Source organism: Engraulis encrasicolus, chromosome 23 (genome assembly GCF_034702125.1).
Source record: "Engraulis encrasicolus isolate BLACKSEA-1 chromosome 23, IST_EnEncr_1.0, whole genome shotgun sequence".
Taxonomy (NCBI): domain Eukaryota; kingdom Metazoa; phylum Chordata; class Actinopteri; order Clupeiformes; family Engraulidae; genus Engraulis; species Engraulis encrasicolus.
Window position 1 is genome coordinate 16,698,468 of NC_085879.1, and position 21,573 is coordinate 16,720,040.

General features: G+C 41.7%; 2 protein-coding genes across 3 annotated transcripts in view; one reads left to right on the plus strand and one right to left on the minus strand.

Annotated features, from left to right (window-relative positions):
• The first annotated feature begins 97 nt into the window (after nt 1-97).
• Nucleotides 98-13,176, plus strand: lamp2 (lysosomal-associated membrane protein 2). 2 transcript variants are annotated; one of them, XM_063190827.1, is made up of 6 exons: nt 98-239; nt 2,348-2,835; nt 3,421-3,546; nt 4,289-4,343; nt 4,767-4,934; nt 9,782-13,176. In XM_063190827.1, exons 1-6 carry the CDS (start codon nt 194-196, stop codon nt 9,922-9,924), a joined length of 1,026 nt encoding a protein of 341 aa, XP_063046897.1. In that variant the 5' UTR covers nt 98-193; the 3' UTR covers nt 9,925-13,176. The 2 variants fall into 2 exon arrangements, with proteins under 2 accessions (XP_063046897.1, XP_063046898.1); XM_063190828.1 differs by lacking the exon at nt 9,782-13,176 and adding an exon at nt 6,219-8,751.
• Nucleotides 13,177-14,503: 1,327 nt separating this feature from the next.
• The window catches only part of atp1b4 (ATPase Na+/K+ transporting subunit beta 4), a 15,347-nt gene continuing 8,277 nt past the window's right edge, over nt 14,504-21,573 (minus strand). The window contains exons 3-8 of the mRNA XM_063190323.1: nt 21,247-21,375; nt 20,579-20,683; nt 19,132-19,331; nt 17,305-17,361; nt 16,899-16,991; nt 14,504-16,061 (exon numbers count right to left, since the gene is read on the minus strand). Coding sequence (XP_063046393.1) covers nt 15,900-16,061; nt 16,899-16,991; nt 17,305-17,361; nt 19,132-19,331; nt 20,579-20,683; nt 21,247-21,375 — 746 coding nt within the window. The 3' untranslated portion in view covers nt 14,504-15,899. The remainder of the gene's footprint in view (nt 16,062-16,898; nt 16,992-17,304; nt 17,362-19,131; nt 19,332-20,578; nt 20,684-21,246; nt 21,376-21,573) is intronic.

Genomic DNA, 21,573 nt, shown 5'->3' on the forward strand with positions numbered 1-21,573 from the left:
CCAGATGGGTTCTGATTGGTCCAGCTAAAGCCTGTGTATTTGCTTACGCATGTTGTTTCTCATGTCATATGACTTTCATATCCCGAGAAGCTAGCACAGTTAGCAGAAAACGAAACGAGAGAGCATTGGTAACACAGTCAGCTGCAGTCAGTACAAGTCATCCGCGGGGTCCGAGGAATTTTACAGAAAAAACATGTTGCGCCACACTTTCCTAACTTTACTTCTGGTATTAGCCAGTGGTGAGTACAGAATTCTTTGTTGTTTAACATTTTGCCACCTGAGTGAAAGTTTGTTTGTCTACCTTCCCTTCTACACGGGCCTTGCCTTGGCAGAAAGCAACCAAACCTTGCTAGCTAGCTTGCTGGCTATTTTTTTGCTACGCAAAAGCTGGGGTTAGCTAGCTAAACTTAGCAAAATGACTTCTTTTGGGCGACGATATATTGCTTTGTTATGCCCGTTTTTGGGAAGCCGACGGCCGTGGTTGGGTTTCATTATATTATGCAACCACGAACCAACGCCGAGGATTTTAGGAGACGTTATTTCTAACCTCTCCACCGTCTAAGTGTTTTGAGTTCTAGGCAAGTGAGCTGATTCTTCGACTGGTCGTGGTATTTTGTTCGATGCTGGGTTCTAGAAAGCGGAATTTGTTATCTTTGTTAGAACTCTAGCAATCAGATTCTATAAATTATTCTGTTATAATTAGCTCTTGCGTTATTTTTAACAGTAAGTGACTGTTCCTCAGTCATAGTTATCTGTCCTCCCGAAATGATTGGCCAGGCATACGGATGACAATCAGCAGTTTTGATTGAATCACCCTAGCACACTGTCAGGCATTTCAATAGTCAGGCTAGTTTTACTGATTCTTGCTTTTGGAGACTTGCCCAATATATCCAGTCGATGTAACTAATCAGATTCGTGTGAACTAGGTGTTCTGGGCTCAACATTATAATGCAGTGCATTTAAACTCGGCCATCACGCTGGTCGGACAAGTAGTTGTTGTCTATGAGAAGTTGTCCCACCTTGCCATTTTGCTGCTGAGCACCTTATCTCTTACCTAGATCATATCTCAACATGTGAAGAACATGTGATTGTCTTTAGCAGTGGCTATGAGTCGTCTACAGTCATGTGACGACGCGTTTTTATTAAAACCAAACGGATGCAAACTGCCCAGGTTACTAATTAGCTTACTGGCTTGAGTGACAGCCTTTAGGTGAGTCAGGGCTACCATGCCTGATCTGATGGCTGGCTACTGACTGTACAGTACTAGCCTACTGCAGAACAGCCTTGTCATGTGTCTTGCGTCTCGAAGCTTAACCAGGAAGTGGGTCACTAGTGTTGTTGGGTTGCCGTCAGTGCTGCCAGCTTCTGTATGTTCAAGTTTTGGCGCTGGTCCATCGCCAGCCTGTGACATAATGTCGCATGGGAAATCAGTTTCCCAGACCATGCCACTTAATCGTGTTTTTGTTTTACAGTTCAGTTTTATAGACAATGGAGATTAAGACTAGCATTGTTGGTTTCTGTCTAAGGACTCTTGTATTTTTTATCAAATGGGAAAAAAGCTATTTGTGATGGCTGCATTCTGTAATATCTAGAATATTCTGAACAGTTCTTGAGTAGTTCTTGTGTACTGTAACCTGCTGTAACATTGTTGCCTGCTTGGGTGATAGTCAGTACTTTTGTAACTGCTCTTCCTTCTTCTTGGTCTTGTGATATTGTTATATTTTCGTTGCATCTTGTGGTTTGATACTTCCTACTTAACACTGATAAAACACCTACCCCTGTGTCATAAGCACAAGAGTTACAACGTGGGTCATAAAATGCTTGTGACTTCAACATGACCCAGCCAACTGTTCCTCATGTTTTGTATGGGGGAAGGAGTGTGACCCAACCCAGTCCCAGCGTCAGCTATTGTTGCTTCTGAAAGAGAGAGAAATTGTCTGGGTTTTTTTTTTCTTTCTTATAGCTTTCGCCTTTCTTTCTGCAACTGAATTGTGTGTCTCTTGCATATTACAGATAGTTGGAGTTGATTTCAGAAAGAACATGCTTTTAGTCAACTTAAGCTTTTGCATTTCATTATGAAATTGAATTAGGTGTGTGTCACATATTACTGCTACTGTAGTTTGAGTTTATCAGAATTGTCCAACCCTAACCAAATCGCTGCTCAGTGTGTACATTTTTTTTAAACGCCATGTTGCAAGGCTTTTAACATTTTTCTCCACACCAAAAAGCTCATTCAAAGAGGCTTCTAAAATTCCTGAGCAGAACTTTTGGAGTGTTCATTTTAAAAGAAAGTGTCTTGTTTTTTGACATTGTATTTCATTCCGGAAACTCTCTTCACATATTTCAGGTAGTTTGAGTTTATCTCAGACATCCCCCACCACAACTACAACTACTACAACCACCACCCCTGCAGCACCGACTACCACCACCCCTGCAGCCCCGACTACCACTACGGCAGCACCCACCACTGCCAAGACCACCACCACAACAGCTGCACCTACCACAGCCGCTCCTACCACAGCCGCACCTACAACAGCTGCACCTACCACAGCCGCTCCTACCACAGCCGCTGGCAATGCCACCACCGTCGCCCCGACTACCCCTCCCACGACCACCGTCGCCCCGACTACCCCTGCCAATACCACCGTCGTACCTACGACTCACCCGACCGCCCCGAACACCACCATCCCAGCAAATACCACCGTCCCTGCACCCACCACACCCACCCCTCCCATGCCCAACCCAGAGACGGGCAACTACACCCTGCAGACCGGCAACTCATCCTGCCTCATGGCCCGGATGGGCCTGCAAGTCAGCTACAAGCAAGGAAGCCAGGTAAGTTCATGGCTTAACCCTTTAGGACGTGGCCCTTGTTATACATTTGCAATGATCAGGTCGTAATTTATTATTTAAGGTCCTGTGTAATGTCATAGTAGTGTAGTACTATGCCAATCAAGTATTTTCAACGATTATTACCATGGTCCACAGGTGGAACAGTGTTCTTTGTGGGGCTATGGTTGTTATCCAAAAGTGTTAGCTTGGCGTTCAACAGATGTCAAAATGTCTGCAGCACCAGGTTTAGCATTCAATACTACTTTCCACCTGTGGTCCCAAAGAATACGAAGAAATGCCCTACATATTATGCAATAGTGTCTGTAAATTTTATGACCACGTTTGGATTAAATTGTTGGATTAAATCACAGCTAAATTACAGCTGTTTCAGTGAAGAGCAATGTTTTTGTGTGACCGTCCGACTTCTGTGAAAAGACCCAGGAAGTTCTGTGCCAAATAATTTAATTGACAAAAAGTTATATATATATATATATATATATCCATTAAAAATGTATAAAGTTTTTATCTCTTTCTCTCTTTCTCTCTTTATCTGTCTGTCTGTCTGTCTGTCTCTCTCTCTCCTCCCAGCCTGTCCAGAGTGTCAACTTGGATCCCAAGAAGGCCAAAGTAACTGGGGGGTGTGGGAAGGAGGGCAACAGCTCCACCCTTGAGCTGGAAACTGACGAAGTCACCATGACCTTTACTTTCGCCAATGTGAGTTATTGTGCCGTTTGTGTTTTATGTGTTGTACCCAGAGGGATTGAGGGGGTGCACCAGGGTGTAAACTTTATTCTGAAGTTCCTGGTAAAAAATTAGGTGAATATGAACATTCAACAGTTTGTGTCATCATGTATTCAAATTCAGGTTTTGGTTGCACACCACCTTGCATTTTAATTGTTCATTGAATCATTCCAACACACCAGTTTGATTTGAGGCGTGCAACTGCTTCTGTGGTGAATTGTTCATTTGGTGGAAAAAGAAATGAAACGGTTTAGTCACACCCTCATTCCTTTGCCTCAGCAAGTGGTAAACCTCTTACTGGGCAGTTAATGTCATTTGTGGTAACTTCTTTTGCGCTAAGGACACATAGATGGCGAAGCGAAATGGCCTGGCGACATGAACTTTGCCATTCATTCATGAGGGAGGTGAAGGCAATCAAACAGGAGCGAAGTGAAATTATTCGACCAAGTTTTAGTATTATGCAGATGAGGTGAACATTTTGCCTGTGGCAGCCAATCAAATAAAAAACATCACTGTTTCATACCATTTGATTTGCCGTTTTCGACCTGATGACAGTTGAGCTGTTAGAATGGAACACTGAATTTTGCCTCGCTCGTTTCGCCTGCTATGTCTCTCTAGCATTAGTCATGTGGTAGAAATGTGACTTTGAAAAGCTTCCAGGGTGGGAACTGTGATTTTCTGATTTGTAGTGATGTTTGTGTTTATGCTTCTGCAGGCGTCAAACAAATTCCACCTGAGCGCTTTCAATGTCATTGTGAAAACTCCAAGTGGTAAGGCATCATTCAAGTCAACACAACAGTGACACATTCCAAGAAGGTGGTTCAGGTGAAGTTAACCTGGAGATGGTTTAAAATCGGGTAATGCAGTATAAAAGCGCAGAGTCCTGCTTTTCTCACAAAATTGATGCCTGAAGGCTATCTACTGTACATGGTTTATCGCTAGCGCTTCTGTAGGTTGACTTCTCCAGGTTTACCATGTTCTTACAGTTGGTAGATCATAATGATCCACTTTACGTACCTAAAATAGTGCAAGAACTTGGAAACATACGAATGTGTGTGTTTGGGGGGAAGGGGGGTGATGACTATAGAACAGTGAAGATTATGACGGGGAAACAAGTAGGGTTGAGAAACAAGTTGGGAAATGATCCAGGTCAGCCTTGAACCAGTTTGTGACGTTTTTGATATTTATCTTAGGCGAATTCAAAGATGGGAACGACACCCTGAGCCTGTGGCTGGCGTCCCTGGGTAGCTCCTACATGTGCAGGAAGGAGCAGGATGACATGATCTCGAACGCCGTCACCCTGCACACTTTTGACCTGCAGGTGCAGCCTTTCGCCGTGGAGGAGGACAAGTTCAGCACAGGTACGTGGCTCGCCCGACCAACCCGCCACTTCACATCAAATTTCATTACATTAAGTAGCATCACATGAAGACGATTATCCCCATTGATTCCCTCACTGTTGTTCCCATGCGTAACTATCCACCTTAAAGACCACGGTTACAAGGGCAGCTCCATTACTATTTTGCTTATGCTTGCCAGTGCTAAATCATTCAGAATGGCAATTAGCTGACCGGAGATTCTGTGAAAGCACAGTGGAGCCGGACAAAAGTTGAAATGGGCGGGGTAACCAGGTGGATACTAGCCCAGTTATGGTTTTATTCTGGCTTCAGAAGGTTACAATCCAGTATCAAGTTTAAATGTAAATGCAATACCATGTTTTTTTTTCCCCCTCAATGTTTTAGTTCACTCACCCTGTACTGTTGATCCTATTTAAAAGTATAACTTGAAACTGGTAGAAGGCTTAATTGTTGACTTCACCGGTAGAGCCAGGGGAGTTGTACTTTTATGTGGTATTGGATTGTAGCTTCTGAATCCAGATTGCCCATTCATCACTGACGTACACAATAATTGAGGCCATAGGAGGTGCAGCACTAGTGTGATGTGTAGCAGAGAGGTGTTGACTTCGTTTGAGGTGGTCTGGCTGACAAGTGGCTGGCTGAAAGCAATGCATTCTGGACTGTAAGCAGTCACACGTCTTTTAGTTTGGACAATCTTATCCAAACGTTTATGATGTAATCACCACTTGGGTGGGTGACGAGAGTGGTATGGTGATGTTCATTCCAAAGACGTCACACTTTCTCGTACATATTTAATGTCTTTTGGATGTTTGTGAAGATTACCGTTCATCCTGGTCATTTCAGTCAAAAGTGGAGGTTGAAAGCAACTGGACTTCTTCTATTTTTAGTTTGAGACATATTTCTTTCCTTAGCTTAGGAACTTCATCAAAAAGCTGAGGAGCAGAATGTCTTTGAAAAGCTCCAAAAAGAAGCCCAATTGCGTATAATTCTTTTGGCTAATAAGACCTGGATGAAGAGGAATCCTGAGACGTCTCAAATACATTGCGTTTTAAAGAGATATAGTCATGTCCTGTGGACTGATTTTCACCGTACCACGCTTATTGACTGTCTCACTGCCCAGAATGCATGGCCTTTAAGATGGGCGTCTACAGGCCAGCCTGACCATCTCAAAGGAGCCCGTTGTGAAACGTAGATAGATGATGATCAGATCACGTGGTGTTTGAGGGCCAGCTTCTCCACACGGTATACTGTATGTGCTCATTGGGTTTTCTCCTCTTGTATCTGCAGCCCATGAATGTGCAATGGATGACACCAGCATCTTAATCCCAATCATTGTGGGTGCCGCTCTGGCGGGTCTGATTCTCATTGTAGTGATCGCTTACTTGATTGGTCGGAGAAAGACCTATGTCGGATATCAGACGCTGTAAAAAGAAAAAAAAGCAAAGCAGCATCAGACTTGTTCCTTGTTCTGATATCTTGTCCCCATCACCCCACAAAAAAAGAGGCCAGGCCTGGGGGACGGAGATGAGAGAGGGGAAGGGGAGGGGGAGGGAGGTCACTCAGGATCTGATCCTGGAACGGCAGGGTGTTTTACTTTTCTTTTGTAATCTCTTCAATTGGCAGTTGCCCCCCTTGGCATTCAATTCATTGAAGCTAATGTAGCTAAGTGCTAAGTTTGCTAACGGGCGGATGTCCAGTTTAAATATATCGAGAGAGGGGGAGAGTGCGGTGCCCATTTCTTCCAGGATCAGGGTCTATCCCCTCGCCCCCCCGTCCCCCTCCCAGAGTTGCACCTAAACATTGTTTTTGTTTTTTGATTTGGTTTTGTTGTTTGACTTTTTTTTTTGTTCAGTTAAATTTCTTTTCCATGTTCCTCTAAGTTTGTTCAGGAAGCAAGTGCACGGTCAGTCCCCTTTGGCTACAGTGGTCAGGAACCACATGCAAAGTTAGTGACATGCTAGAAGGAAAATTATGGTTATACTTTTCTTGTAAGTGGCTCATGTTAACGTCATGTGAACACTCATGACGACAGAAAAAAAAGTTTTGTCCCATAAAATTGGCTTGTACACTTGCTGCATCCCAAACATTCCTTGCTTTTATTTTATTTCTTTTCTCTTTTTTTTTGCTTTATTCCCACATTTTTCTTTAACACCCCTTTTTTCGTGTATGTATGAGTGTTGTCTTTTTTTCTTTTCATTTAGCTGCATGCTGTTGGTTTGGTTTGTTTGATCTGAATTTAAGGCTGAAAATATTACATAGACAAACAAATGGAACTTGATGAATTAAAGAAAAATCCTGTGTTTAATTTTGACTGGAACTAATCCCTAATGAAGCTGAATCAGCTTTTTGTGCAATCATTGTTCTAAGTCCCGTGTTAATCAGTCGCCAGGTATTTTTTGAATTCCTTTTGCTTGTCTGACATAGAAACTGTTTTTTTGTGTACATTGTTTTCACACAGCATTGGCAGAACTAGGAAGTTTCTATAGGCCGAAAGGTTTTAAAAAAATGGATTCTGATAAAATATTAGCCAGTTTTGCGGAAAAAATCTCCCCCAGATTCCGAAGACTTTACAGCTTTCCCCACCAAACTTGACGATGCAGTTTTTTTGTATTTAGATTTCACGATAGCTGGGCTAAGTCCTAAGACCTAACTGTGGTGATGACGATATGGGGGTAAATTGTGGCCAGTTATTGTAGATGCTGATTGGATAGACCCCCATTCCGCTCTGAGTTCTTTTTTGGCATTAGGCTCTTCAAAAAGGGATAGTGTACATTGTGGTAAATGTGCTTTTTTCCGACAGTTCTTTGAATGCATGGTTTTTTAATGTAAAATGTATTCGAAGGACTGTCCTTGTTATTTTGGTGAGACGCGCTGCTTTTTGCGACACTTGTGAATAGCTTTTTTTCAGCAGGTATTTGGCTTTGAAAGTACAGAAATTGATGAATATAAACATGTTGCAATTGGACATTCATGTAGGGGTCGTAGTGTGTTTTTGTTAGTGTTGTTAGTGGGTGAGTGCTTTGTCAGCATCATCCTTATTTTTTAGAAAGAAATCTTACGCTTTTCAGGAAAATATGAGCAATTTGGACTGATTTGCTGTGGAGTGCTTGTTGTGTATTCTTCCAATCTCTCCCACAATCAGGTGTTGTGGTGGTTTGCGTCTAGATTTGTTTCTATTGCAAAAAAAAACACTCATGAGAAAAGTGTTGTACTTGTGGCTTGTGACTAAATTGTTTTTATGTGAAATTGAAAATTGGTTAAATAAATTCAACATGATTCCCAGGTCTTGTACCCCCCCACCCCCACCCAAACTTTTGCATCTGTTTAGATGTGTAACGAAATCACCATGATTAAACTGCAAAATGAATGAACGATTTTTTTATTAATGTGCCTTTCCCAGTGCAGAGTTCACCTTTTTGTGACATATCAGACGATGTGAAGGAGAGATGTGATTCTGCTAAAAGGGAATTTATTATCTCATGACTGGACACTCATGATTGCTCCTTCCCAATCACTACTAGACTCATGTTAAATCATACATACGTGACTAAATATGAAACTGAAATGCGGGATTTGGACAGCAATCTTAACACGTGTACATTGTGCACACAGACAGGCTGAATGAGTTTTTGAATGGCCACGTTGCATTTCAGTTTCATATTAAAAGTCAGGTTTGTAATAAAATGTTTTCTTCTGTTTTGTTTTGTTTTTTTCCCTGTTAATGTTTTTCTCCCCAATGTCCCACTCGAAAATAGTTGCAATGTCTCAATGCATTGAAAGTTTTTAGTTGCAATAAGTCAATAAAAATGTGACACGGAAACTTGTGTGTATACATTGTCGAAAATCAAACCAAGGTTTCAGGGGGCAGGGTGGTGGGTGGGGTTTTTAACCATGGGGGACAAAAAGGCTAATGAAATAAAATGTTTTTGGATCCATGTGCTGAGTAAACCAAGGTTCGTGGACAGTGTTTGGTGCACTGTGAAAAGTGCTTCAAACAATGGGTAAACTTTGTAAGTTCGTTTGGTTTTTATTGGAACAATGCACAGTATGCTCTGAGTATCGGGCACTGTTGATCATTAACCACAAGCCATCCACGTAGTTCATTGGCAGAGATTTTCAAGTTAGCTCATCATGCTGCACTTTTTTTATAGTGGCCAGGTGAGGCGTCAGAGGTTAGGAGGGGATTAAAAAAAAAAACTGCCACAAATGTGCTCCAACCAGCTTTGAATCAGCTGATCGTAATGGCCCTTCAAGACCGGTCGAACAGTCGGGGACAGTAGCCACCTACGGTGGAATCAAAGTGTGGTCAGTGTTGTGTGTTTTTAACCAAAGAGTTTAGTTGTTAAATGTAAGCAACTGGAGCTTGAAAGACCTCTTGTTCCTCAACTGAGGACATTCATCGCTTTTTTTAATTGATGTGCTAGAGAGAAACAGCAGTTATTCACTAGAATGCTTCTTTAGACTTTTCAAATGGAGAAGAGTGTGGTCTCGACCGGTCAATTGGAGAACGGTGTGGTCTACAGAAGTAGAACTCCGAGTGTTTCTCTATTGCACATAAACCATAAGCTGACCGCTGCTTTGTTGAGGAAGCGATTCAACTTTCACACACTCAAGAAGTCGTCCAGTTCCTTTCAACTAAGCTCTTTGGATAACTTGATAACTGACCTGAATGAATAAATGATAAAAACCTTAACAGTCCAATTATATTTCCTTAACTTTCTGAGCGTGATATGAATGAATGAATGAATGAATGAATGATTTTCACCTCTTGGGCTATTTTAGTGTGGTGGTTCTGGTTCATGGTTGTCTCTTAACCCCTTCCTTCCCTTGCTCTCTCTATCCCTCTCCAGCGGAGGACTGCCTTGCTGACGGGGAAAGCTACATTGTCCCTATAGCAGTGGGAGCCGCCCTGGCTGTCCTTATTGTTATAGTCTTGGTGGCTTATTTCATTGGGAGGAAGAAAAGCCAGTCAAGTGGCTACGAGTCTTTCTAAAAGTCTCCTTCAGCTACTACTTGCTACTACTTGCCTACTTGCTACTGCTACTCCGTATCCAGACCATTGGGATAAAAGAAACAAAAAAAAGATGTTAACGCACAATTCTGATTTAAAAAGAGATAAAAAAAAAAAGAAATGACCATTGTCTGGGCTTGAAAGATCATGTCGGTTGCAGTTATTAAGATGATTCTTTCTCAGTAGAATCAGCCTATTTGCTCACAGCAATGTGTTGGAATGTGATTTGAATATTGCAGAGCCACCGTTATGCCCCCCTTCCCCCCCTCCGCTTAACATGCAAATATAAGCCTGCTTATGAAGAGTTTAAAAATGCAGCAAAAAAACCCTAAACTTGCTTACACCGAGATTTACTTGTATTAATACCTGATTGCGTCAACGCTGGCCTCCCACTGAAATCGACATCTCAAATCGTACTTTTTCTGATGCAAGGAGCGTACACATCAAGCGTAATGATGTATTTTCTCTTGATCTCTGCCTCCCTCCTTCCCTGCCTTCCTCCCTCCTTTTTCTTTTTCTTTCTTTTCTGCCTCCCCTTCCTGATGTAACTCTCTCTCTCTCTTTAAAAAAATTGTCTCAGTCCAGCAATCGCTCACCTCCGCCTTTCTCTCTCTCTTCCCCCGCCTACGGCAGCTGTGGAGTGCTTCTTGGACTCTGACTTGAGCTTTCTTGTGCCCATTGCTGTGGGCACGGCACTCAGCTTCCTAATCATCCTTGTGCTTATCTCTTACCTCATTGGCCGGAGGAAGAGTCGCACTGGCTACCAGTCTGTCTGATTGGCTCATTGGCACACAACACTTCTAACTGCCTCCCACTCCCGCCTTCCCCCCCCTCCCCTCTCTCTCTCTACAACAGCATCTCTAACACAAACCTCCGTCCTTCCCCACTTCCCCCATCTGTTCCCCCGCCCCACTACCAAATGACACTCTCACTTTCTCTGCCATTTTTTGGTCTGCTGCACCTAACTGACATAAGAGTTGTCTCACCCTAGTTTTATTTCCTTTGTGTAGTTTTCAATACTAAACAGTGCCGGATCTTAAAGGGATACTAAGCAACATTTGCGAGGCTTGCTAAATCTTCTTCCAAAGTCAGCAGATGGTTAAATGACATCCTTACATGGCAAATGAATGCCCTCTCTGTTAGATGGCTTGTGCCAGATCGACATCCCATGGGCTGGTGGGCTGAGCAAGTCTCGGCTAATGAGTATTTGGCAGTAAGCGTTCAATCTCACATTTCAAAAAAATTAAAAAAAACGCCTTCAGTCAAAAGCTGCCTAGTGTCCCTTTAAGCTTTTTCAAGATGAACATGAAGTGTTGAAATGTATTAAAACAGCCAAGTCAGACTATTTCAAAATGTGGCTGCATTATTTTAGTGTTAACCAAAAACAAAAAGAACGCTGAAAATATCGTAAAGCTCACTTTCTCCGAATCGGTATCCATTCTAACTGGTGGTTTCATGTGAACCTGGGAACTCAAAATCCCTACTGAAGAAAGTTAGATTTGGGGAGGGTCTGGCCTATATGAACGTCCTGTGGCTCTTTTTTTTTTCTTCCAATGTCCAACCGGTCTAAACCTGGGATTGGACTTCAAATCGTGAGCTGCAGAGCTTTGGGCCCGCCTGACGTAACCAGCATAAGGGAGATTTGATGGCCAGTCTTGAAAGCAGCTCATTGAAGAATTCAATTCAATATACATTCCTTTTACACACACATTCTTCAACGTTCAGTTTGATGTAAATACTGGGTTTGAAAGTGATAGCGAGGAAGACTGAGAGTACCCTCCGTCTTGTCTTAGATTTAATATGTAATTTGGCTTTTGAAAAGGATGAATTCTTGAAAGGGTTGATTCGTAACTGCTCCCAGGTTTTAAGAAACCACCCAGTGGATTTGTAATGCATGAGAAATGCGTCTGCTGAATGGCTCTCCTATAGATCAGCTGCGTTAATGCTCTTGTCATTTTTTTTTTTTTTTTATTTGTTGGCTGTAGCTATAACATGTGTAAATGATTTTGGTTGTGTTGTATATCCAGTTATTGAGTAAGATTACCTAATTATTATGATTAATTCCATGACTTAAGCGGATTTCTAAAAGCCCTTGAATGTATGTTCTGCACATGTTGAAACTTTTCAGAAACTCTTAAAAATGTGGATTGATCACGTGATTGTTTATTTTAAATTAATTTTTTACCGTGTTCCATATAACCATATTAATTCACATGTCATCTCCTTTTGCACTTAATACCAGAAGCTGTTTAAAAAGGGACACTAATCAAAAACTGACACTTTACTAGTTAATGTTTTTAAATTTAATGGAAGACAGGCCGTTAAGATTTGGGCTGTGACTGATTGCCCTGAATGCTCTCTCTTTCTCTCTCTCTCTCTCGAAGGGAGGTAGTTACACTTAACTTGACGCCGGTGTCATACATATGACAAGTGTCATCATAGTGTCAAAACAGTGTCATGACACAGTCATAGACGAGTCATAAACCTGTCAATGTCAAAAACGTTTCTGGTCATGAAAAGTTGACAATGTTAGGGATGTATTTACCATAGCCGATTCTCACTTAATGACAGTCATAAAATGTTTGACATTGACATAATGTTTATGACTCATGCATGACTGCGTTATGACACTGTTATGTCATACGTGTGATGCCGCCGGGGAAGTGTTAGCGTTTTGCCTCAGCGGGGACTTGCTGTCTGTAAGACTGTTTACATATCCTTGCTTTCATGTGATGGCACTCGTCTTGACACATGACGAGATTACACCAATATCTTCCACCAAGTTTTAAGGGATACGTAAGTGAGGCCAATAAACATCTCTCTTGTCTCTCCTGTGCTCAGAGCAGGCCGACGCTGTGTTTCTCGAAAGCATAGTTGCTAGCCAGTTAGCCAATGGGAAATTGCATTAGCTACCAAAGTAGCTAATTAAGTTAGCAACTATGGTTTCCAGAAATGCACCCCAAATCAACTGCAGGTGTCACGTTTGTACCCATGGAAAGATTTCTGTAAAACAGCAACAAAACAGTGAGATCAATATTTTTCCAGTCACAGAATGGGTACTTATATTCTCTGTTGTGCCTTTTTTTGTTGCACTCCCTTTTGTTTTGTTTTTTGTTTGTTTATTTTTTTCTCCATCTCAACGTTTGTCTCAATCAGTTTTGACGAATGTCCAGTACAAGTTCTCCTGTACCATGATGGGAAAATTGAAATAAAATGGCTTCCCTATTTTGTAAACCCAACGACCATGCTCCGTCATTGTGAACAGGCCTGTCACAACCAGGCAAGCAAACTAGGCAATCGCCAAAGGTGCCCAGCTGAAAGGGGACCCCCTGGTAGTGACTGGATACTGTATGTACTTGTATTTAAATGACAGCAGTGATATTTTTGGGAGTGTGGAAACACTTAAATGACAGAAAAGTGCAATAACACACTTACTGCTATCCAAAATTCTCGAGGGGCATCTCATCAATAGTATGACGCGAAGAACAGGGCCGCAAGTCCCTCTTTGCCTCTGGGCCTCCAAATGCCTTGCAACGGCCCTGACAATGAACCGTGAATCCTGTTTATTACTTTATAGGAGTTGGTAAGTATTTGGGTCATGTGGTAGGTGATCAAGATCAGCATGTCTTAGCTGTTGTCAGGGCTGCTCACAGCTTTGGCCAGGTCCAGGGCAAAATCAGAAGAAAGTCCCCCACCCACCCAACACATAAAATGTAACATGGACCCTATTCTAGGGGCCCCCTTCTCCTCGGGCCTTGGACAATTGACCCCTTTGTCCCCTGCTGTCCGCCTCCCTGGCTGTTGTGTGGCGTATTCGGCCACAGTTCGTGCACACTCAAGCTCAACCTTTGCCCAGTAATTCCGTTGTGTCCTACCAAATAGGCTACCGCATGAGGTGTTTGATTTACACAACGAGCACAGGGCAGGTACTTAAAGTAACTAGGTTGCAAAGTAGCACACACACTCACTTGAACACAAATGGGCAGCTGTGGCCTTATGATTAGAGAGTTGGTCTTAAACTCAGGGTCGCCGGTTCAAATCTTGTACCAGTTGGGATATTGTGGGTGGGGGAGTAACCATTCCTCTCGTGTGCCCAAGAGTAAGGTATGTAACACCACATTGCCCCCAGGGAACTTAACCTTTTACCCAGGGATGAAAGTAGTTTTCGTTTCTTACTGGTGGTACCACCCCCACCCGCAAAGAAACGATAAACAAATAATAAATATAATATAATAATAAACATGTGCACTACAAATCTATATCGCTGCATGACTATTTCGAGTGTCTCTTCATAGGTCTCAATTAGCAGTATGGTTCCATGTATTTTTATTTAAATATCACACCTTACTTTTTTTCAAATGTGGATTTTTTCCCAGCATTAACCCTATTCTCTATTCAGTACTGCGCACCTGCTGTACATTTAATACCGGTGCTACGCACCTGTGCGCACTCGTCTACTTTCACTCCTGCTTTTACCCAACCTAAATTACGGCAAGTTGCTCTGGATAACAGTATAATGCAAATGGAAACATCAAAAAGGAAAACAAACACAGCACACTCATTTTAAATTAGTTAATTCAGTTCCATGTTTATTTGTTTACAATTCTATGACATTTGAGTGTGTTCATGGTAAAATGTATTCTGGCACACACACGTCATTGTCTGCCAAATGAAATATATCACCTCTGAACTGCCAAGCAAGCAGTATGCAGTTTCCAAAAGTGAGCCTGTCCTTCGTCATCAACATGTGATTGGTCCATGTCAACATGTATCAAATACGTACATTAATAAATAACACTGCCGAGTCTCACCAGATACTTCGTTACAACATTAAGATTTGACCCATGTTGTTCTACCTTGGTTGTGCGTGTCTAACATACTTTAGTAGCCATCTTCAGAGAAAGGATTTTATGTTCCTCTTATTTTTTTGTTTTATCTTTAAGAATATTCTAGCTAGCATGGAATGAAACTGCTTACTTTTTACTTTTTGGCAGTAATTTACAGAATTATCATGTAGATTAAAAAGTAAACAAAAACTCTTAAAAACTATATCATGAACAGAATTGATTAATTCTAAAAGAATAGCAGCCTGTTATATCATAATTAAAAGGAGAAAAAAGCACTCATAATATTGGAATAGGAGACCATCGGTTTCTGTTGAAAATGGTCTCTTGATCTTCTGCAATTGCATGGGCTCAGTGGAAAATAAAAACATTTCATAGGCTGAAACCTTGTTTACAAAAAATATGACGAATACAGTATGTATTATGAAATATTTAAAACCAAACTAATATACAAAAAGCTACTTAACACTTATTTACCACGCTGGGTGTGAATGTGATACAAGCTAGGTTGCGGCTGTGACCTGATTCTCCTGAAAGTTAATGTGTAACTACAGATAATAAAGGCAATTCACTTTTTCTTTGCTTTTCATTTTTTGTTGTTGTTGTTGAATATTGGGCCCTCTGTTTAAGTGAAGAACAGGCTAAGTCAAGTCTTTAAAAAAAACGCCACATTGCCATAGATGTGAACTCAGCAGTATTGAATGACGGGCCCTAGATAACAAAAAAAAACAATACCTGCTACTGACTATGTGAAGCTACTGTACGTGTTACATCAGGTAAAAGTTCAGTATCTCCTTCTCCTTTATCCCACACAGCTCTCACACTGTGTCTGCGTCTGCGTCTGCGTCTGTGTCGTGTACTCATTTGCATGCATCCTAACATTATTGCTGTTTATGAGTGGAGGGAATGTTTCAGCAGGGAACAGGGAATGTAAAAACAGGGAAACAAAATAAACCTATCTATTGTACTAAGATAATCCATTTTGCAAATGTGTACAACTCAAACAGGTCATCAATATAGGCAGTGGTAGCGGTGGTGGTGTTGGTTGGCCAAGGAGGAAAGGAAAGGGAAAGGGGGTGGGGTGGGGTGTGGTGGGGAGAGTTGGTTGGTAAGCTACGCGCCCACTTCGAGAGAGAAAGAGACGCTACCTAGGAAACGGTCGGTGGGTGAGTCGTTGATGATGCCGTCCCCGTGTAGCTTGCACTGCACGTGGAGATGGGCGTCCAGCTGCAGTGAGGGGAAACGCACCGCCACGATTGGCGATGTGTAGTTGACCTGCAAGAAAGGGTATTAAGAAGGTGGGTGAGACACTTGGTGACGTGCAGGTGGGGCACTTTTTGATAGTGTAAAAAAAATAATAATAATAATAGGCCTAATAATAATGTAAAATGTAAAAATATTTTCTTTCAAGGTGACTTGTATTATTTTAAGAGATATCAAGCAATGTGCAGTTCTCCTGACGTGAAAGGGATAAATTAAGGTGACACACTCGGGGGAAGAAGAATGAAGCCTTAAAATATTCAATAGGCCTAACTGCAAATGATAATGAATTATCAGCTATTTTAGAAGAGATGGTATTCACTTTGATTTCCTACAGTCCAAATGTATTATTTTAAACATATGAAGTAATGTTCATCAGACTTTGATGTGGATTCTTCAAATTTGGCTACATTTTTTAAAGCAAAATAATTTGCAGACCACCTGGTCCTCTTCTGAGATTCTCAAGTCAAGTCAAGTCAGCTTTTATTGTCAGTTTCTTCATATGCACAGGTCATACAAGGAAATTGAAATTACGTTTCTCTCGCTATACCATGAAAGGACATAAACATACACAGGACAAGTAACAGTGATGGACCATTAACGGTAAAGTGATGAAGTAATAAATAATAACGGAGCATTTAACATTGGTGATTGACAGTGACAGTTCTTGCTACACTTGCAGCACCTGTCTATTTCTTTTGGATGAGCACATCAACGAAAAGAAAAAAACTGAAGGGCCGCATCCCAAATCTATGCTTTTGATGCGTTTCATGCAACATGGCAGCAATGTTATCCATGACATGTTAAATGTCATACACTGGCCGCATCTGCCACTCTAGTGTGGATACTCACATGCCTCTGTTTCCCATAGTAGGGGTAGTACTTCAGACTGAAAATGTTTTTTGGAAAGAATTCGACATCCCCTAGAACCCCAGCGTCTCCTTTCTGTTCAAATGAGAGGAATATGGACACACAGGGTGTAGAAGCACACAGAATGACCAACAAGCTCATGATAAAGTATACATACAATGATTTTAATAATATATGTAATATAAACATGATAATGATGATAATAATAGTATAATACAAACAATACAATAAAGAATCTAATCTAATTCATGTTATAAATATAATATTGCATCATCAATATATTATAATAACCCATAATAAACAATATAATGCAATATCATTGATGTATGTGCATGTAGTTGATGAATGTAGTATTAGCTCTAGCCTTTTACTGTGTATGAATTCTTACCCTCAGTTCACAAGAAACAGATATGGGGACTCCTTTGCCAGGCAAATAACCGAGAATCTAAAAAAAGTAAGGAAAAAGCTGACTTAAACATGGAATTCACCATGCCCTGTTTTCAGAGTGTAAAAACTCATAGACACGTAAACATGTCTGTCCAAACATACCATATGTGTCAATTACATAGGCGATATTTCTAGATATGTACATGGTGCAAAATCCATAGTCATATGCAGTAAACAGACAAACATGTGAAAACCCAGATTGAAGAAGGTAAGTTCCTGCTTTGTCAGCAGCACACAGCACACACGTGATTGTCACACCACACACTACCACAAGAGGTCCCTTGTGCATAACCTTCTGACTAAGAAGACGCACGGTCCAGTTCATACTGGGTGCATTCCAATATGCGGACTCCCGTCCTCCCTTGCTCACTTGCCTCCTCGTGGCCTCGTGATGACATCACCGACAACAGAATTGTATCTCAATATCTCATAAAAATAAGTAAATTCTAATGTCATTTTCTCATTTGCAAACGGGATGGTGATTAAAGAATAGTCTCCCAAAAGTCGTTGTGGCTATAGGCTGACAGCGGGGAAATTTAATTGTTTTCTCCACGGAGGCGGGGCGTCAGCGAAATGCGAGGCCACAAGCACAGACCGAGGACATAGTCCGCACATTGGAATGCACCCACTGAGAATGGAAACATCCTTTTCACTTCAAGATTAACAGTGTTGTCAACGGGGCCCCCTGTTGAACTCTTTGAAATTGTCCTAATAGTGCCTCCCCTTTTGCATCTCTTCATAGATGTGCACAGGGGCTTCTGCTAAGCTGTGTAGATCAGTATGATTCAAGCAGCCTCAGAGCCTCAAAGGGCCCCCCACACACTAAGTTTCAAAGTGTTAATTCAACACCTAGAGAGTCCAATTTAACATGAACAGTGTTGGCCCAACCGTTTTGGCTTTGAACACTTCAACGTTCACTGTGCACAGAGGACAATGAGGGCTCATTCTTTCCCTTTCAGCACATCCAAAGTCTCTAACAGTGGCCCCTAGATGTATGCAAAACGTTTGTCTTTGTCTACACATGGGACAGTGAGATTCCTGTTATGCCTAATATATGTGAATAAATGGACAAAACCGACTTTGACTTTGAACCCAGAAGCAGTCAGAGCCCAGGTCCCATAATTCCCTAATCTGGCAAGCAAGACTATAATATGAAATGAATAGTTTGGGGTTACCTAAAGCAAAGCTGTAAGTTATGAGTGAAACCCACCTTTGGCGATCAAACTGCTTAACTGTACGTAATAGGCCTTAGATGTGTGTGCACCACTCTAAGCCCTCCTCAATGTCTCATGTGACAGATTTAAAAAGAAGACCAAAACACACAACACAGATAATGTGGAGTGTTGTGAGAACAGAACAACCAGATAAGTGGAAAATTAATTTGTGTTTTTTTATTTAGAGCAGGCGAGACTAATGTTTCCACACATCAGGACATCTTCATCAGAACCAGAAAATCAAAAATATGTTCTGCCACTAGGGTTCATGTCATTGCAAAGGTTCTAGACCAAAATGACCAAGGGGGCCGAGGTGGGGCCAGTGTTTTTTTCAGGGGGGCACATGAATTGGCAAAAGAGATCAATTTGATGAATAATGTTATGAATATGTAATATACAAAAATGTATATCATGTTGTTAGAAATTCATATTTTAAGTCATTGGCTGTTCAGCACAGGGGCCACAACATGGGCCAGGAGGAAATCTACAGGGGCCCTGGCCCACTCTGGCCCCTGTCTTGACCCACCCCTGTACTAACTGACTGGGCTACTCACTCGGTTCATGTGTAGCAGGATGCAGGGCTTGCCCTGCGAGTAGCCGTAGTGGCGGTCAGTCAGGCCCGAGCACTCCTCCAGCATCGACCTCTTGAACTGGCACGCCTTCCTCTCCTCCTCCTCCTTCTTGTCATCCTGCATGAAGTACTGGTCCTGGTCACACTGGATATTCCTCTCCTCCTGACGTTTGTCGTCATATGCTAAGAGAGATGTGAGAACCGCAAGGCAAGGAGAGAGGCTTTCAGGATCATACAGTGTATGATAAAGACAGACAGATAGCCATATCCTAGAGCTAGAACTAATACTAACATCCATTGCACCCATTGCACCCACGCATACAGGGCTGGATTAATGCACAGGCTGAATATGGCTGCAGTCTAGGGCCCCCAACCTGCCACGGGGCCCCTGATTAGACAGAGTGATGGTAAAAAAAAACAATAATTGTAGAATTGTGACAAGGATTGTTACATTCCTGGCTCGGTGATGCATACATTTACAAGAGCCACAATGGAATTGGTTACTTTAAACTTTTTGTGTTATCTTTTTTGACACAATGTGCAAAAGTAGGCCTACATTTTATCATTTTAATATTTGTATGCCAAAAAAGAATAATCAATCAGATTTCTCCATAAAGAACTTAACAGAGAGGCCTTCTGCTCCTCCACACTTGCTTGGTGCAGCTCTAACCAACGGAGGGCAGCAAATCCAATTTCAATTTTTGTTTATGAACTGAAATGACCTTGAAAGCATTATAAAGCAATATTGTAATGTTGGGAAAATCTACTTATTGCTAGCCAGGCCACGCCCTCCTAGTGATGTAACACCTTCAGCGTTGCTTCTAGTAAGGCCAGGAGCAATACAACTATCGCTTCTGAGCTCCGGAAAAATCAGGAACTCCTCCCACTTTGTTGGGAAGCAAACAACGAGTAGCAAACTAAGGGAGACGGGTCAACCATGCAGTTTGGGAAAAGTGAATAGTTATGTTCTGGTCAGACCAAGTCTCAAAGAGATTTGAAAGTCGGTGATAATCAGGCTAGCTTGTTGCTACACTTGCTGTGTATAGTGGCCAAGTGGGAAATAGTTTTTTTTATACAAAATACAACACATGGTTATGAGAGGATGTCACTTATGACCAGGGCCAGGACTAGGCATAGGCAAATATGAAGGTTAAGGTCAAAATTGGTCTGAGTCTTGTTGACTCGTTATGAGGTCTGACCAGCAGTGCTGACAGATTGAGTGGTTTCCCGCCCACGGGACTATTTAGGATGATGTCTGCTGGTGAAAAAGGGTATCAGGTGGGTTTTTTCTGTAGATTTATGTGCAAAGAAACCAATACATTAAGCTTAAATGTCTGGTATTTAGAACCTCCAGGCAGTTTTCGCAAATATTTTGGGCTGTAAGTCATCAGTCACATCTGGCAACCCTGCTATCCAGTCATTCTACTCACGCTTCAGGTGTTGATCCAATTCCCTCTGGTACCGGATCCAGGAGTGGCGGTCAGACGCGTTGAAGGCGATGTCAAACCCGTCCCAGTGAGGAAACATCATCATGCCTGAACAGGTGATATGAAATCACTTCACTTTAACAAAGTTCAGAGCTCAGAGAGTTCAAATACTACACAAACAGAGCTCAGACACCATCACACATGTCCATTTGAAAACAGTTATACAGTTTATTAACATATTAACATTTTACATATTAACATAGAAATATTTCTTGCCTTTACAATGACATAAGGAAAAAAAAAAAATGAAAAAAATCTGGACTTATGAATAAAAGCGACTCAATATTAAAAGTTAACACTGTGATACCATGAGACTAGTGTGTGTGTTTTTTTGGTTAGGGGGGCTCAATGATTTCCTGGTCAAAACCCTTGTTCGAATATGAATCATAAGATACACCTACATACAAAAAGCCTGAAGAAAGACTGAAATTTGAATCAAAGTTCCCAATTCAGCTTCTACCAACCCATCTTTCACCACCTTTTTTTATATACTGTATGTATGCATATCTCATCCTCTCATCTTGTGTGTTCTCGTGTGGTATTTTTATAAGATTTTAAACTATTACACTTTTAAAACAGTTGGAAAAGAGGCTAAGATGAAGTCTTCTTACCTGGTGGCAGCACCCGGTCGTTGTATGTTGGTTTGTAGATACTAATGGACCACATCAGACAGCACATGCAGGCCGCAAACATGGCCGCCAAGAAGGTGTAGAGTGCCGAGTAGAATAAGATGATGAGGCCTTGGAGGAAGACAGACAACATGGACGTCATTATACACATGGATGCGATTGTTGTTGCTTTTTCAATGACTAATGCTGTGTCGCACCTGTGCACTTCAGGCACTATATTTCAGTGCATAGGACGCTCACACTGAAAATTCAGTGCACTGACAGTCCAAACTTTCCCTCAACACTGTGCACAAAAGTAGGGATACACAA

Excerpts from the sequence above, each read along its gene's own strand:
- lamp2 (XM_063190827.1), top strand. The coding sequence starts at position 194 with ATGTTGCGCCACACTTTCCTAACTTTACTTCTGGTATTAGCCAGTG. Across the intron at positions 240-2,347 it reads ACTTCTGGTATTAGCCAGTG|GTAGTTTGAGTTTATCTCAG; the intron begins GTGAGTACAGAA and ends CACATATTTCAG. Across the intron at positions 4,344-4,766 it reads CATTGTGAAAACTCCAAGTG|GCGAATTCAAAGATGGGAAC; the intron begins GTAAGGCATCAT and ends TATTTATCTTAG.